Raw genomic sequence first — 18,344 nt, forward strand, 5'->3', positions numbered from 1 at the left:
TTCATTTTATTTATATAGCAACAAGAAAGATATAAGTACAAATAAAATAATACCATAATATGTAAAACATGAATACATAAAAATCACATACAGGTTCAGTGGGAAAATCTGAGAAAAAGAAGAAAATGTGGATGCAGTAGGATGTTTCTGATTCAGTCTGTCTGCAGGTCAAAGTATTGGCCCATGACTCATGCATATATTCCTCATATGTCCTTGAAAAAGGAACTGGGCTAAGGATGGTCAGAAAAATGCTCTTTCAATATGATAGGTTCACGAAGCCTGGCTGGGTTCAACTGACTCTCTGAATCAGTCCATGAAGGAATCAGTATCATCCGTCTATTCTGGCCTTCCCTTGGGCAACATCTCGAAGATAAAGAAGAGTCCACAAAACTAGAGCCAGAATTTTAGTTACATGTATACATTTACAATGTGACATCTCATTGACGTTAACTTCTACCAACCAGTTCACATGCAAATACTACTGGAGTCCAACCCAATGAACACTGAACAAAACTGGTTGAGAGAAAAGCCAGATATTTGCCAGCTTTGCTGGTGGAGACAGAGCAGTCCTTTTTATAAGCCCAAGTTTACTTGTCTTTAGACACAAGAGCCTATGGCTACACAATCTGCCAAGACTAGAAATAAGTCACTATAATGCCAAGTTAAAATCCATTCATAGCTTAGTTTATCCTGATGCAGAAAGGGCTTTGAATGATCTGACTAAAGGGGAGTTTGCCCCCATACTAAGTTTCCAAGCCGTTTTCAAGTTGGAAAAGTACTGACCTCAGTAGGAGGGCTTCTGTAGAACTCAGTCCTGACCCTGTCACTTTAGCAAGGACAGAACTCTGTTATTTAGAATCAGCCTTTCCTATGTTCTTCAAGCAAAGAAACTGTCTCTAGAAAAAGGCTCGAAACTGCTTGGGTAGGTGGACAGAAGGGAAAGGAAAGAGTGGCTTTTAAATTTTGGGCACTTATCTGTTTCTAGTTGTCCAGAAATGTCTCTGAGATTTCTTTGAAAATTCTTCATCCCTTTCATACAGAAAAAGCACAACTAACCTAGCATACAAAGAAATTTATAAAATACTGAAAATGGAGTTACAGCTTTTTTTGTAATATGGAAAAAAGGATGTCTAAAGACAATAAATATATATTGATTTCAATCAAGTTAATGTCTCTAATACTAAAGCTAGGCTTTTAATTGGGAACGGTAAGCTGGAAGTGGTGGCACACACCTGTTAGGAGGGAGATGCAGAAGGAACTGGGGTGCAAGGCGACCTTGGTATTGTCTAATGAACAACTTTGATGCCAGCCCACGAGATCCTGTCTCAATACAAACAAACAACAACACAACAACAAAAAGAAAAACAGAAAACCAAAATAAAAAGTTAGCAGTAATAACTGCATTTAGCAACTCCTAACAGAACTTCTGTGTTCCTGATTCATCACTTTCCTTCTTAGAATTCCAAAGGAATTTGAAGATTCCAAAGAAAGCTTCAATGCCAACTCCAGTACAGAACAAAATCAGATCTGAGCCATTCCCTTAACTACTCATTAATGACAAGGTGTTCCAGTCATTCTTAGTGAATGCTGCTATTCTGTTTCTAGTAATCAGCAAGTTCACTGAACACACATGAACTAGAAAACTAAACAAAATCCATTACACAAATGACTATGTTTCATGTAGGAATGCTGAAGAACAACTCAAGCATGAATCCTAGATAACCACAGCCCGAGGATTCTGCATGTATCAGAAAGAAGAGAGCCTTGTTTCTGTACCTCCTTGGAGAAAAGTAAATGGGTCACAGGAGGGTCATTGACAAGTAGTCCAAATAGAGACTATAAATGAAGAGAACATTACATGATGATTCTCTGAACATGGAGATGTCCTTAAGAAGGCAGTAATGCCACTTCTAAGATTATACTCAGGTATTCACTGGGGCCCCCTTTAGTTTTCCTATCCACATCTCTTAAAAAAAAAAAAAAACAAGATCCCAGCCCTCCCACTTCCACTTACATGTGGTTCAAATAAACACCATCCATTTTCATTCATTTTCCCCACAACTATCCAGACTACAGGCATCTAAAATCAGTTTTTCATTATATATTCATTTTGTTAGCAACCATGCTTTGACCATAATTAGTTCATTCCCTAGAAAAAATTCTAAGATAACAGTAAAAAAGTGGTAATTTTACAGAGTCCTAGATCTCTTTCCCCAAAGCACATTTTACGCCTTTGTAGCACACTACTTTCTCAGACAAACAGAAGTTGTATCTGAAATGTGTATTCTGATGTTAGCAGCTCAGGTCCCCACTGCAAGTCAGTGTGACCTCTGCATGCATCAAGCATGGCCTTTAACATATGCTCAAGGTTTGAGAATCCATGAAATCTATGTAACCTATGACATATCCTTCCCCCACCCATCTATTTCAGTAACAATGCAGCCATAACTTGTAAAACTATCTGAACATGCTTATCTCAAGACAGTCTTGAAAATCAGTAATAAACATCAGTATTATATATAATCTAATACATAGAAGACACCAATCTTGCATCAAAACAGCGACCAAGGATGTGTGTGTGTGTGTGTGTGTGTGTGTGTGTGTATGCAGTCATGTGTATATGTGTGATAGGATCAAATCATTGGTAACTTTTGAATACATGCATGTGTGTTTACATGCGTGCACACATGTAGGTGTGGGTGGACTTGCAAACGTGTGTATGGGTTTTGGCCAGAAGTTGAATACAAGTACCCTCCTCAATTATTCTTCACTTTATTGCCTGAGGCAGGGTCTTGATGAACCTGGAGCTCACTTATATGGCTAGTCTACCTAGCCAGCTTGCCTATGGGAGCCCATCTCCAGCTCCCATGCTCTGGGATTCCAGGTGTGCAGCAGTCCCTGCCAGGCCTGCCGATGTCTTCACTCTTGCATGGCTAGTACTAAACTCAAGAGGTCAAGGTTTTGGGGTTTTTTTTTTCAGGCTCCAAGTGACTAAAAAGGATTAAGGCTATGTGGCTGTGCTATCTAACCCTGGAACCTCAAAATCCATGTTTATTCCTTGCTACTGAATGTACATTATCAAGTTGCTTCATCTGCTTCCATGTCTTGGTTGCCAAAATGGGAAGTCGCAGTATATCTATCCCAATCAAACCTTACTTTAAAAGCTATTAATAACTGATGTAAATTGCCCTTAGCATTAGGCATAGCAGGGAAAAAAACAACAAATGCTAATATTCATTTTATGATCAAAACTCTTCCATTAATTTTCTTGCCATAACTACATGAAATAGAGTTATTTCAGCCGTATGCCAAAATATAAAGAAAAAAAGTGGGTACAAGCATGGGAGTCTCTTTCCTTAATAAACTAATGAATGCAGCACTTAGACAAATACTAACTAGCATATTCATACATTTACGAACACTTTGAAAAACCAAAAATGTTCCCAAACACAAAAACTTAGAAGAGATAGTATGCACTGTGTTTCGGACGTGTTTACAAGAGGTTCTCTTCACAAAGAAAACTCACACCACTAACTCCCAAAGAACAGAGCATACCTTTGCCCACCTCTTCACCACAACAACCTCTAAGTCTCAAGAACACAGAAATATCCTAGGAAATGTGGGGAGAGCCAACCTTCGTCTTTAAATGCCCTCCGAATTATCCAGGCATTTAAAGTAACCACTGATTAGGCTCTCAATTGAGTCCCCCTGTGTGATGATCTTTGTCTTGGAGAACTCATTTCCCTGATCCCTCTGACATTCCTCTCTTTTCTCATTTCTCTAATATTTTTTGAACTGAAATGCTAAGCGCTATTTCCACTCACAATGCAGATTGAAATCAGTTGAGGATTTGGTTATTGGCAGCTTGAAGAGCTCTAAAAGCAAATATGAAACTTTGTTCCCCATCACATGTAGAGGAGGCATGTGTGGATAAATATCTATATTATACACACATATGTGTTGATCTCCTAAATTTGAGACAGAACTGTAGACAACAATTATCAATTTGATTTTGCTTTAGTATGGAGGAGAAAGTATACGATAATCATTTCTAACTAAAGGGCTGAGACTGATTAGGAATCATTTACTATAGCTTTTAGAAATCGTTGCTCCACAAAAATCTCTTCCCTTTTATTGCCTGTAAAAACAAATCAATGCTAAAAAGAAGTCCCTATGTCAGCATACCGAGTGTTTTGCATTTGAATTATACCATCAAGTTCAAAACACTGAAGCAGAACTGCAGCTCCTATTGGCACGTGACAGTTAAGAATGCAGAGCAATGGAATGAGAGGAAGACAAAAGCACGCTGGCAGAGAATTAATAAGATCACCTGGTAAGCGCCATTCCTCGGACAGACTTCTACCTGCACAGAGTACTTGGAAAGGCTCTTGCTCAGAGTAATTTCACAGCCATTTCTGGCTCTATTTCTGCACTGAAATATTTATAGGGTATTCAGTGTTTCTGGGGTAAATTATACCTAGATCTTGGTAAAGCTGAAATCACTTAAATTACCTTTTTTGTTCAATTACTTGGAAGAATGGAGAAAGAAAGCTTGACAGAATAAAAATGTATTAAGCAATGGCCATTTCGTAGCTGTAATTGCACAGCTTAGTGGATATTGATGCCCTCAGGGTGGTAGGCAGTCGCCACAGCTATTTTTACCAAAGGCTGCAAATAAAATCCAAATCCATCCATATTATTTAAATATACATATTATGTTTGAACATGAACCTTCTTATGCTGTGTTAGGAACAACACAGGAAAACACACATTCTCAGTGCACTTTGATGGAGACACAGCAATGAGTGAGCATATTGTTATAGATACCTTCTAACAAAAGCTAGAGAGTCTGGTCCTAGAAAACAAACAGCCTTGCTGTTATCTCAGAGACTTTGGGAATATTCCAAATTTTGAATCATTGTCTCTGATTGAGTGTTGCTGTCTCCCAGTTATCCACAGGATGAACCTGTAGAAATCAGTGTGATGGCACCTCTATAAGATGACTGGTGTTCTGATCTGAGACGGTTGGCTGGTACCCTTGTAGGAAGTAATCCAAGAGTCTGTGGCTACCCATGTGGCTATCGAAGAAAGGCTGGGTGAAGACTAGTAAAAGGGGAGAGATACAAGATGGAGGGGGCTCCAGAAAAGACACCGCCAGACCTCAATTCGGGACTCAGCAGCAATGGCAGAGGCAGTTACTCTAGATCTGACTCTAATTTTGGAACAGAAAGGTAGAACCTTGGAAACTTACTGCATCAGTGTGGGGAACTGCCTTTGTCCAGTACTACAGTCCAACTACACAGCAATGATGTGAAAAACTCCAGTAGAACATGTGAGAGTGCATTAGACACACACATAAATATTGCTTGCTCTCTCTCTCAGACACACATATATACACACATGCACACCGCATATACACATAGTGCATACATATACTCATGAACACTGAACACATATTTATACATATGTATATAAACATATATACATATGCATACATGTACCACACACACATTCAGACACATGACACATAGGTATCCTTGAATGCTATGTTATACTCATACACAGATGAACATACACACACACACACACATGGACACACAGAACTTTATGAATGCCTTATGGGCTCTATCATTCACCATTAGTTAATTAATTAATTAGAGGAAGCCTCCCACTGTGTAGTCCAGATTAGTCCTGGTGCCTAACCCTACCTTCTCAGGAACAAGGGGGAAATTGCATAATGAAAGTTAGCCAACCAACTATGGTAGTACCATCAGATGCCTGCTTTGAGTGCTTACTAGTGCCCGAGCCCAGCTTGGCTAGGAGTGTTCAAAGAAGCTCTGAGCTTCCAGGAAAACATTGCACATAATCATGTGTTAGCTTGAGAACTGCTTTACCAATAAGATGTAAAGGTGTCTTTCTCAGGGGTCATTTTAAGGGCAAGTAAGACGCTTAATGGGGAAAAGCACTTGCTGCCAATCCCAAGACCTAAGTTTGGTTCCTGGGTCCCTCCTGGTGGACTCCACTATTTCATGTGCAAGCACACATCCTCTCCCGCTCGCTCTAACCTAATAAATATGCAAATAAATGTGATAAAAATTTAAAGAATCTTTTCAATTATGCTAACTAGGCAAATTTTTAAGTTTAATTTGACAGACTATAGTCATTTTCAAACAGTGATACTCATATTTAAGCTGAGTACATAATCCATATTATATCATTTAATAAAAATTAATTACAAACAGAAAACAAAATGCCAACACAACATTTAAAATGATTATTTGGGGGCTGAGACACATAGATAATCATCCAAAATCCAAAATTTTACCTACTTATAAAGTATAAAACATGCTTTCTTCTTTCATTTATAAGCTATGTATTATCAGAATGCTTTGGATTTATCCAAAAAAAACATATTATTAGCAATAAACTACTGTCCTAGTTTCATGTAATTTTCACAGAATAAACTTAGAACTTTTTTATTGACTAATTCACAGACTATCATACCGTCCCTGGAATATCTTGCAGTATCAGCTAAGAGATGTTACAACAGATGATAGTAGAGGAAAAGTGGATTTGAAAGAAGATTTCTTTTCTGGGATCAGGTGTTCAGATAAGAAAATGGTACAATATCCCATGTTCATCTTTTTGGGTCTGGGTTACCTCACTCAGGATAGTGTTTTCTATTTCCAACCATTTGCATGCAAAATTCGAGAAGTCATTGTTTTTTACTGCTGAGTAGTACTCTAATATGTATATATTCCTCACTTTCTTCATCCATTCTTCCATTGAAGGACATCTAGGTTTTTTCCAGATTCTGGCTATTACAAATAATGCTGCTATGAACATAGTTGAACAAATGCTTTTGTCATATGATAGGGCATCTCTTGGGTATATTCCCAAGAGTGGTATTGCTGGGTCCAGGGGTAGGTTGATCCCGAATTTCCTGAGAAACCGCCACACTGATTTCCAAAGTGGTTGCACAAGTTTGCATTCCCACCAGCAATGGATGAGGGTGTGACTGAAAAAGCATGGGATAAAACCAGACTCTCTGAACATGGCGAACAATGAGGGCTGATGAGAAACCAAAGACAATGGCACGGAGTTTTGATCGTACTTCATGTTCTAGCTTTGTGGAAGCCTAGCCAGTTTGGATGTTCACCTTCCTAGACCTGGACAGAGGGGGAGGACCTTGGACTTTCCACAGGGCAGGGAACCCTGACTGCTCCTTGGACTGTAGAGGGAGGGGAAAGGAGTGGGGGGAGGGGGAGAGGGGCGGGAGGAGGGGGAGGGAAATGGGAGGCTGGGAGGAGGCGGAAACTTTTTTCTCAATAAAAAATTTTAAAAAAAGAAAATGGTACAATAACCTATATCAAAAGTAAGTATCTGAATACAGACAAGGAGATGTAATCAAGACATGAAGCTGATATGCCTCTTGAAACAACCTGGCATATGAGGATGGGAGAAGAGCTAAGAATGACTCGTATGCAAATTTCCAGTTTGAGCAATGAGTAAGTAAAATTACATACCAACCAAGAACCAGATTATATTGCAAATGTTTCCCTATACACACGTGCCACACACATAACCATATGCAAATTTGTCCTGGGTCTCTGTCTAATCATGCCATTGTCTCACACATCCCTCTCTCAGAGGCTGGCTGTGCACAACATTTCTACAATGAGAGAATTAGATGTTAAGAAATGGCAGGGCTGACACCGTGCGCTAACACTGTAATTCTAAGAACGCTCCAACACAAACAAACTCTTCCACCATTTCAGCGTGAAGGGAAGGCTGCTAACATGGACACTGGAGATAAGGATTGATTTTGTAATAGAAATCATTTGTGTTTCTTATCTCTAGACAAAACATCTCAGCACCCAGGAAGAATCGCCTCCTATAGTGCTAATTAGCAATGTAAATCTCACCAAGAGCAATGTCAAAAGACTTTATTGTTTGTCACTATATGTGGTAATTGAATTTTTGACAGTTTATCCTTAAAATGCAAAATCCTTAATAAACCTCAATTTAAAGTGGGGATCCCAATTTCCACATATCATCACTAAGACTCACAGAAAGGAAAACATAAAATGCATTAAAGCACAAGGTAAAAGCAAATTTATTCAGAAAATAATCAGTGACGATAAAAAGATTTTCATCCATGTTAGAATAATCTCAAAACCTTGGTTTCTCAGAAGAATATTTTACATTGCAATTTTTAAAGTGTGTCTGCCTTCTGAGTAACACTAAAACAAATAGAGATTATTTAGAAAACTGTTCAAGTGTCCCTACCAGGATGTATAATTACAGGCTGCTACTCTGTAAAATTTTAATGAAAACTTTAACATATTTTTAAATAGTAAGGCATCTATAGCATTGTTAAAACATATTCAGAAATACTGGCCTGTCTCTGACCCTTAAGAGATTGAGTTGATACTTTCTCTGTGTGGAAGCATGTGTGTGTATGTGTGTGTGTGTGTGTATGTGTGTGTGTGTGTGTGTATGTATTTCCTAATGACCCTATTAGCTCTATTATAAACTACTTACCTATTCTCAAATAGTATCAAAACTACAAGAAGACTCATGTCTCATTAATTACTGGTATTTTCTGATAGTGCATAAGTGATTGGTACTCATTTGTGACTGGTTGCTTGTTTTTGCTCTTGTTGGGTGAGTGATACAAGTCCAAATCACTTTGAAGTGTCTAGCTATGCCCTGCTAACAGAACGTTTATTTACTGATAGAGCATCGCCTTAAAAATTACATGACACAGGACAGCAAGAAATACCCTGTGGTACCAAAACCACCACAGTGTTCCTCCTAGAGAGGCAAATCCTAAATAAGAAGTCAAGTACAGAAAATCAACAGTGAGACAGCCTGCAACCTTCCAAAACTAGTGAACTGGGTCCAGCTGTCATTTCTGACTGCAGGCCAGTGCGCATTCTGACAACCTGGAAATGGCCAGCTGAGGAGCTCACAGTGTATCAAACATTCATCTACAACATAGCATGGAGGAATGTGCCCACCATCCCCTCTGTCCAATCAGCATGACTATTTGATTGCAAGATTCTGACCATCTGAATAGTCTTCCACACAACTGTGACTGATTAGTTTTGACAACTAATAGCCCTGAAAGACCTGAGTCTAAGTATCATCAGAATCAGTAAAGCATAAACACAGATGGACCAGATATTTTATATCACAAAACTATACTGATAAATTCCTTCATTCAAGTATATGAAGGGGGAGCAAAGTTTACCATAGATATGAAAAACGGAACCTGGTCTACAGAAACGGTACTGGGATTGCATTAATCAACTTTCTAACCACATTCTGACAATTTATTATATTCAGATATCCTTAAAAACTCATTCTGGCTTTTTCAGATAAATTCTAATCATGGTTTAGATATTTCATAAATAAACATGGAAATGGCACATAAAATCTGTGTTCTTTTTATCATGTCTACCTAAAAATACATAACTTAAAGTGTTACAAAGAAGAAAAGTCAGTATAAAATGTCATGAGTGTCAAAGTAACACTGTTAAATCTATTCTAATATCCACATTAGCTATGTCAAATGATGGACACTGTGAACTTCTGGAATTATAAATTTAAACCAGTGGTTTTAAAGGATCTAGAATTAAGCCACAGAACCCTGCTTCCCTTGTTCATGGGTAATCTTCTTTAGATGCACGCACAAGTATTTAATAGGGCTGCTGCAGACTAGTGAGTCCCTTTTTGATCTTAAAACAAGTTATTGAATAGGATATAAACCACATTATGTTGGTTTGGCCTACATGACTGTAGGCCAAAGTCATCAATGGAAGCCAGAAAATTAACGTGGTAAGAAAGAAGACTCAACAACTATTTATTGAGTATCTTCTGAGTGCCAGGAGAGTTAGATGTTCTCTCTGTCCTTAGCAAGCTCATGGCACCTGCTCAGAACACTGTGCAACCCTGGAGTGCAGCTACACAAGCTGCAGAGGTGACCCTGGTCACAGAAAAGGAAGGAAAGACCTCATACAGCTTTATAGGAATGCTCTTAGTTGAGCACCTGAAACACTGAGAGATTCTGCCGACACTTACTTAGAAATGCTAGGGACAATGGAGGACTGTCACTCTCAGAGCGCTACAGACACATCAGTCACCCCAGGATCACTACCCTGTACTTGATCAAGCATATCTAAGCTGCTTGTATTTAATGGAAAACACAACATTAATAAATAACAACAATTAATCATCCAGGGTTGACCTTCTGATGATGGAATTTGTAAACGTTACCTAAGGAAAATAGATACAGTTACACTTCATTTATTCAGCTACTTTAAATATTTGGAAACATCTAAAAACTTCAAAAGCAGCAAAACAGTACATTAGGCAGGTAAAAGAAATGTCAGCACCTGTTCTCTGAAACAACACACAGAAAGAATAAGACGGTTCCAAGCTCACACAGAGTCTGTGGAGGTTTGCGTTAGAGATAATTCTAACAGGCAAGCGAAGACTAGAAACCAAGGGAAGAGTGAACAGAAACACACAAGCAGTAAATAACAGATCACAGCTGACCAAAGAGCAGAAAATGAAAGATACAGAGAAAATACATGAAAACGTGAAATGCATGTCTGAGGCCATTCAAAAACAGAACTGGCTTTACAGATGACCGTGCAATAAGGAATGGCAATATCTCTCTCTGCCTTTCCCTTGGCTCACGCACATGGGAACTGCCTGCTGGGGTTCAATAAATAACAGCACCAGTCTATCGGCACTTGTAACACAATGATTTTCCACACAAAAGGATGTGTTAATAAGGAACTGAGAGAGGATGAATTTAGGGGCATACAGAGTTGTATATTCCTTTCCAGTGTTCTTAATTACTCTGTGAAGACATTTTGTTTTGGAGTTTTGACTGGCTTTGCTAACAGCATAACTATGAGATACTTTAAAGCACAACTCTGCAAAAGAGAACATTTCGAAAGCAAGATGATCATAATGGCAATTCAAATACTGTTGAGAACCACTTTTCAGGAACCATATATTGCAAGCTAAAACAACAGTGGTAGTAACTCTTTTGCATAAGAATAGATGTGTGTATGTGGTGTGCATAAATGTACATGCTTATAAATTGTGTGTGTGTGTGTGTGTGTGTGTGTGTGTGTAAGTGCATATGCATGTGGGATCCAGAGTCCAAATTTGGCTTTCTTTTATCACTCTCTACTTTATGTTTTGAGACGGAGTCTCTGTTTGAACTTACAGCTCATGGACTAGGCTAGGCTATTTGGCCAGTGAACATTGGGGAGCCTCCTGTTTCAAATTCCCTAGCCCTAAGATTATAGGCACATACCACCATCCCCAGGCTTTTGTTCATTTTGTGGGGAACAAACTCAGTTCTTTATGCTTGTGCTACAAGCACTTTCCCCACGGAGCCATTGCCCCGGTCCTGAGGCAGACAGCTTAATGAACGAGTTTCAGTCACCTACTTCTAGGCATACAATTCAAAAATGTGATAGCAGATTGCCCTGGGACAAGGCTCGAGCCTTTGACATGTGTAGATCGTGACTCCCTCTTCTCCTTTGGTTGTGACATGAACATTTTCAATGCTTTCTCAATAAAATAAATATTTTTAGCTTTATCGACAGGTTAGCAAAGAGAAAAATTGTCAATTTCCCCCATCATATTCCCTAATTTCTCATGCTGACATCCGGCATAAACCAGGATCTCCTACTGTGGGGCTTTTGGGCACTATGAGCAAATGGTCTCCTACCGTTGCCACCACCGTGGCAACAGACTGATAAAATAGTGCAGCTATATTATCTCACTGTGTTTCTTCATGGGAACCAGAAAAAAGTTCCCCAAATGGAAATGAAAATATGAGCACCTATACCCCACTGATTGTGATGCCATTTAGACAGCTGCAGACTAATGGTACTCACACTTCAAATTCAACAGAAATCACAGGTGAAATTCGAGTCTAAGAAAAGCTGGGCTTGCGGATATTCATTCCTCACTACCTGTCTATCTCAATATCAAAGTACTAAAAGGTATGTCAGTAAGTTTAATGTCTATCAAACTATAACCATTGTGACTCTAATGTTGCTATTTCTATAGCTTTCAGATAGCCAACTCACACAAATTCTAATCGATATAACACAGCTAATAACAAAGATATAAATCAACATGATTATTGTGCTATGTAAAAAAAATATGTTTTTTTCCTTAGGTGGTATCATCTGTGTGGTCAAAACTAAAGCTGTAAAATTAATATATAAATGTAAATGACCATCATGAGTAAACACAATGTGGTATATTTATACAACAGAAAATTATTTGACAACAAAAAGTAATGAACTTTTGGTGTATTTTACAACAACAATCATTATTGAAATCATAGCACTAAAGGGGGAGCCAGAAGGCTATATTTACATGAATTCCATTTATAGATCATGTCAGAATAGAAAATCCATAAAGACAACAAAGATTAGTGGCTACTGAGGGGTGCCAACTGGAGAAGAATAAGTATAGGATTTTATTTTAAGGTGACTACAGAAGTGAGGATGGCTGCAGAGACAAGGCACCAAAGGACAAACTTTATTATAGGTGAATCCTATCTTAATAAAGCCACTATTAAAAAATAAATAGAAAGTCTCACCATCTGATAAAAGTCACTCTGAGTTGAGGTCTTCAACATAAGAGGACTACATTTTCAGCCATATTTTATTGGCCCTTTGAATTTTATCAGTCTGCTCATCTTTATAGCCCAGGTTCTATTAAGCCTATAAAAGTGTTTCTCTTGTACTGCTTAATTTCAGAAACACTATCTCCTCTTGAGGGAAAGAGGAGTAACTCTGATGTGGGGCTAAACCACAATGCCTTTCTTTGTTACCAACGACTGCTAGGTATCAATCCACCAAAGGTGATATATTAAGTTAACAGGCAGCTCTGGGGAAAGCTTGGGTCACCACAGCGTTTCGTTGCAATCACAAGAGAATGTGTGGATACTTATTTAATTCACCATCCACTACAGTGTTAACTAGAGATGTCTTTCTTGCTTCACTAGTGGCAACCATTAGTCAGCGAAAGAGAAAATGACTTAAAGATGGATACTGACCTTGTCTCTTTTAAGCCTTCTTTCTGAATGACCTCCAGAATCTGCTTTGCTGTCATTGGGGAGTTGGGGTGTTTTTCTAGTGCCTAAAAAAATAAAAATGAGCGTAAGACATGAGACTCCAGATTATTGCATGGAAGCATGCAGAATGGAAGCTTTACAGGAAGCACAAGTTCTCTTCCTTAAATTCTAAAGAGGAAGGGAATTTCAGGCCAAAATAAGTTCTCACTGCACAGCTCAGGAGACCAAAGGGAGAATGACACCCCTCACCCGTGATCAGCACTATGAAATCAACAACTTCTGCAAGATTGGGGGTTGGGGAATTCTTTCAAAAAAACAAGTCACAAAGGCATACATGTCATAGAAGATGTGTAAACCATGAAAAACAAGTCAATCAACACATGCAATGTTTTTCATTTGAACAAAACTGCCACTGTCCCTTAATATCAGCTGTACATGGTTAAAGACACATCTTCGGGCTGATAAACTGTTTATTCCTAGAGCCATGGAACACACAGCCCAAATACAATAGCAACGAACAAAATCAAGTCAGAAACAACAATAGGAGATTCAGTTTGACAAACATTGGCGGGATGTTTAAAGGGAAAAGATAAAAACTAACATTGAGAAAAACAGAGGTGTCCAAACCCCTGCTCGCTGTGCGCTTTGCTGGTTCAGCTCGGTTTCCTTGCCTTTGCCATTCCCGATTAATGCCAAGTGAGCCTCTCCCTCCTTTCATCAAATCCTTATGGCCTTATGAACTCAGCCCCATTTTCTTTCCCTCCTCTTCCGCCATACTCAATCTTTGGGGAGAAGTCTGTCTTAAACAAGGAGCCAGAGCACCCATGAGACCACTGATTACTTTGCAGACATCAGTATCAGTGTGTCAAGCAAGTTCATCTATTTATTCAGGGCTTTGGGTCCATGTGGGCGAGGCTGTGATGCAGCAGCAGAAATGCTGCTCACCCTCAACAAACCCTGGGACCACATTTAGATATGTACAAGTTTACAGTGCCCTCCTCTCCAAAGGTAGATGGCAACTATCTAAAGATTTTATAGTAGAGCTTCATGCATAAGCTATGGCCATGCACTTCTTAGTGGCACTAAAGTTCTCATTTCTCGTTATTTAATAGAAAGATCACAGTTACTAAGAAAAATAGAGTCACACTAATAGTTCTCCTAATCTGTTCAGAATAGGTCTGTGATGTCTTCTACCATCAATGATCAAATTTCCATTATTCCACTCGCAAAGACTGATCACATAAGGGCCTATTTATGAGTGGAGAACAGGTAGTCGCTCTTCACATCCAGTCCTCTCCTTGGTCTGCTCTTTACAGTTCTCAGGCACTTTTCCCATTGCCCAACTCTTGATCATCACCATGACAACAGCTAGCAGCCTTTTAAAGGGTGTTAGCTAAGCAAAGGCAACAGGTATGTCATGGAAAGGAATAGTCCTCACAGGGGATGGCACTGGAGGGAAAATGGGAAAGGCATGGGGGAAAGTTTAGGGACAGCCGTACAGGGAGAAGAGTAAAGTACAAAAATATTGGAGGAAAGGACAATAAGGAAACTACATGACAGAGCTGAAAAGGTAGACTCGATCTCATGGAGAAGGGGAAGAGAAAACAGGAACAAGAATGATAAAGGTAATTGTAAGCAGGACGGTGGATGATTAGGAACTCCTGAAGGGCAGGCTAAGGTCATGGGAACTCTACAGAGCTTAGGGTCACCCCACAGGACAGGTGATGCTGGGACCCTAATGAGCTCTCACAGCAGATATGGGCAGAACATTAATCAAGACTATTTGAAGGAACTATGGAAGACAGGATGGTGAGAAAGAAGGACAAGACAGCAAGGGAGGAATACTGAGCTGAACTGGTGTCATCTAAAGGCAAACTCATCCAATCTAAGCAGACTGAGATGGAGCTATCCTGTCCTGCATGGTGTTTTAACAAAAATCTGGGTGCATTTGCAAGTGTGGTTTACTCACTGTGGAGGATCCCCTGTTTCTCTTCCTCAGTACAGGCCCCTCAGCACACCAGGGCAGCTCCTCCCAGCAACTGAGAAAAAATGGATGGCCCTGTTCCCTTCTCTATGATATACTTCCTATCTACAAAGGAAGTAAAACGCCAAGAATTACATCAGGAAAACTGAAGGGAGGCAGGAAGGAGATGAAACCACAGAGAACAGCAGAAGCCACCCTCCATCCCTGAAAGACAGAAAAAAAAAGAGAGAATACAAGGTGCCTGGGTGTGATCAAGCTTTACTAAATAAATACCAACACAAGATAGGGGAAAAACTGTCTTCAGAGAACACAACATTGATACCATCAAAATGATGTATCACACAACAGAAATACGATCAGACTTAGGCAAAGCATACTGAACAGTGTTAGAGGTGGGGGAGCCTCACTTGGAGGATACGTGCATCCCAAGCTCTCAGGCTCACACATATCACTCCAGCAAGCTTTAGACCATGAGCATGCCTTGCCTTTGTATCAATTTATTTAAGAGCTTTTCACTATACATGCAAGCTTTCCGTTTCTTATTAAAGCTTCTCACATATGTACATTTTAATATATTTCTTACTAATTACATTTAAATAACCATTTTGAATAATTATTTGAAAATCCCACACAACGTATTTTGATCATATTAACCCACAACTCCTTCATTTAAATCCACCCAGATCTATCCTCCACTTCCTATCCCCCAAGTTCATATCTTCTTTTTTTATTTTAATAACCTATCTACCCCAATTGTGCTGACCATCTAGCTGGCTTAGGAATGGGGTCATCCAATGCCGGGTGACTGGTGAGAATAATTAACTATGGCGTGTTCAGCCACAAATGGGACATTTATATCACAACCCCTCTCTGAAGCTCAGGTACCATCTCTAAAGAACAGATAGCAGGACTGTTAAAGCCATAGACTGGGGAGGTTCAGAGCCAACGACCGGGTAAGCCAGTGTCTTCTGAACACGACAGTACTGCTGCAGTCTTGAATACAAAGCAACTGTGGACGCCTGCACAAGACTAGTACGAGACTAAGCCAATCTGTATTTTAGTATGGAGTAAATTTATTTATTTATTTTTACCCAGGTGAAATTCTAACTTATTATTAGTCAGCCATGTTTCTCCAATTTGATCTGCTATAGAAGTCAGGCATGGTTATAGTGAGATGTCCTTTGCCATGTGCCATGTGGAACAGTGTATTTCCAATGTGGAAATGCTACATAAAACACACATGAGAGAGAGTGGGTGGTGAGGAAAGAGAGCGGGGAGGGAGGGAGGGGAACCTTGCTGGGCTGGACATGAGCAATCAGAGCCCCATGCTCACTCCCAGATCTTGGAATCCTGAAGGCCTCTACTGGAAACCACTGTTCTGGGGGTTTGCCCAAGGTTGCTGCTAGTTCCAGTAACCTAACAATTGTTGTAACAGCTGTAACATTTCAAAAGATTTCAGTGTTACAGAACACTGGAAGTTCATGATTCCTTACTAAGTGCCTAATTGCTTACCTCTTTAGGGGAAACTGAGATTAAAATTGAAATATTTGATTAAATCTTGAAGGAATTAAGGCCTGGTATTTAATTTAATATTTACTTTAAAATCTTTAATAAGCTACTGTCATATTTTTCAGCTTAAACTATGAGTAAACTCTTCTATATTTTCACACTTTATTGCTAATGCTACAAAAGCCACTTAACTGTATTAGTTATTATCTATATGAACTGGTAATTAAACTCCTAATAGCTCCAACAGCACTACAATAATGGACTAGGGTTTTTTTTTGTTTGCTTGTGTTTTGAAATAATATTAATTGTTCTCCTTCTGAACTCTGCAGATTTATCTCTCTTTCCAACACTGCTTACCCTGGCTAGAGAGTGAACATTTGTAACACATTCCAAAACAATGCGTGATGACAACTTGAACTGCTTTATCACCTAGTTTGTTTTCACCATCCCTACATTTTGCTTGGGAAACCCATATTCAAAGGGATCAGGATGAGCACTGAGGCAGATACAACTGACCAGATGCCCACCCCCTCTGTGGGAACCAGCCTGTCTCTGGAGTCAATCTTTACCTCACTGTCCTTCTAATTCTCTGTGAAATAGATGTTGGGCCCATGTTGTAGCTACATGTGAGATTGTACTTCACGCTCACACTCTGGGAGTTAAGTTGCTTTTCTCAAGTCTTTCCACTTCTCTGCTTCCTTTCACATTGTTAAGCAAAAAGGTTTCAAACACAACACGGCTTTTCAGAAAAGTGACCCTTCATGACCCGGATGTGTATGGAAGACATACACATCATCCATCCATTGGCTTTATTTTCATGGAAAGCGAACAAATTCACAGAAGTGGTAAATATGACGTTGACTTCCCTAAGCTCATGCACTTCCAAAACAATCTCGTGACAGATGACCCCTGCAGACAACTATGGTCCAGTAGGAGGAGAAAAATCACATCTATATTTAGGGAGGAAAATGATGGGGGGCCAACAACTAAGGTATGAACTGAACTATGTGAAAACTGGGGCTGTGTTTAAGTACTTCTCTGATCCTAAATCCTAAGCCAGTCATTGAATGGTTTCCTCCAGAACTACTGAGTGTCTCTCAAATGGAAAACTCATTTTAAGTGTCTCTAAGATAAACACATTAGACCGATATCCACTTGAAGGTTAACATTTTCGTCCCTTGATCCCTACATAAAACCTTCTGAGAGCAATTACTTACTTGACTGAAAAAAACAAAACAAAACAAAACAGCTTTCACAATTTAGAAATCATTTCAGAGTTTACTTTGTGTGATCCTAAATGGGTATCAATGGCCAGACTCCTTCCCTGCTTTTGTCAGCATTAGTGCATCTTCCCTAATCCACGCTGTCAGCTCACTCCAGGGTTCAGATGTTAGAGGCCTTGTATCCTGGGTGAAGGATTAAGGAGTTGAAGCTACAGGGCATTTCCACATAGCATATACTATTTTATTTGTCTGCATAAGGCACATTATTTTAATTTTTAAAACAACTCTGTGAGATGCACAGAACACACACACTCTCTCACACACATTTGTTGAAATGTGCAGGGTTGAATAAACAGGCTCAGGACAATAACTACGAAGTGGATGAACAGAGCTTACACAGACAGTGACAGAAATGACAAAAATGATGAATTAGGAAAAGCAACTAACCCTTACTAAGGAACACCCGTGTGCTATGTTCTCAAGTATACTTTCACACTGTAAGAACAGA

General features: G+C 39.3%; 1 protein-coding gene across 1 annotated transcript in view; it reads right to left on the minus strand.

Annotated features, from left to right (window-relative positions):
* Nucleotides 1-13,159, minus strand: part of LOC121441872 (putative Polycomb group protein ASXL3) — a 147,948-nt gene extending 134,789 nt beyond the window's left edge. The window contains exons 1-2 of the mRNA XM_041643204.1: nt 13,103-13,159; nt 9,317-9,319 (exon numbers count right to left, since the gene is read on the minus strand). Of these exons, the coding sequence (XP_041499138.1) occupies nt 9,317-9,319; nt 13,103-13,158 (59 nt within the window). The 5' untranslated portion in view covers nt 13,159. The remainder of the gene's footprint in view (nt 1-9,316; nt 9,320-13,102) is intronic.
* Between the last annotated feature and the right edge of the window lie 5,185 nt (nt 13,160-18,344).

Source organism: Microtus oregoni, unplaced genomic scaffold, assembly GCF_018167655.1.
Source record: "Microtus oregoni isolate MIOR12 unplaced genomic scaffold, Mior012 000082F_ref0000272, whole genome shotgun sequence".
Classification (NCBI taxonomy): domain Eukaryota; kingdom Metazoa; phylum Chordata; class Mammalia; order Rodentia; family Cricetidae; genus Microtus; species Microtus oregoni.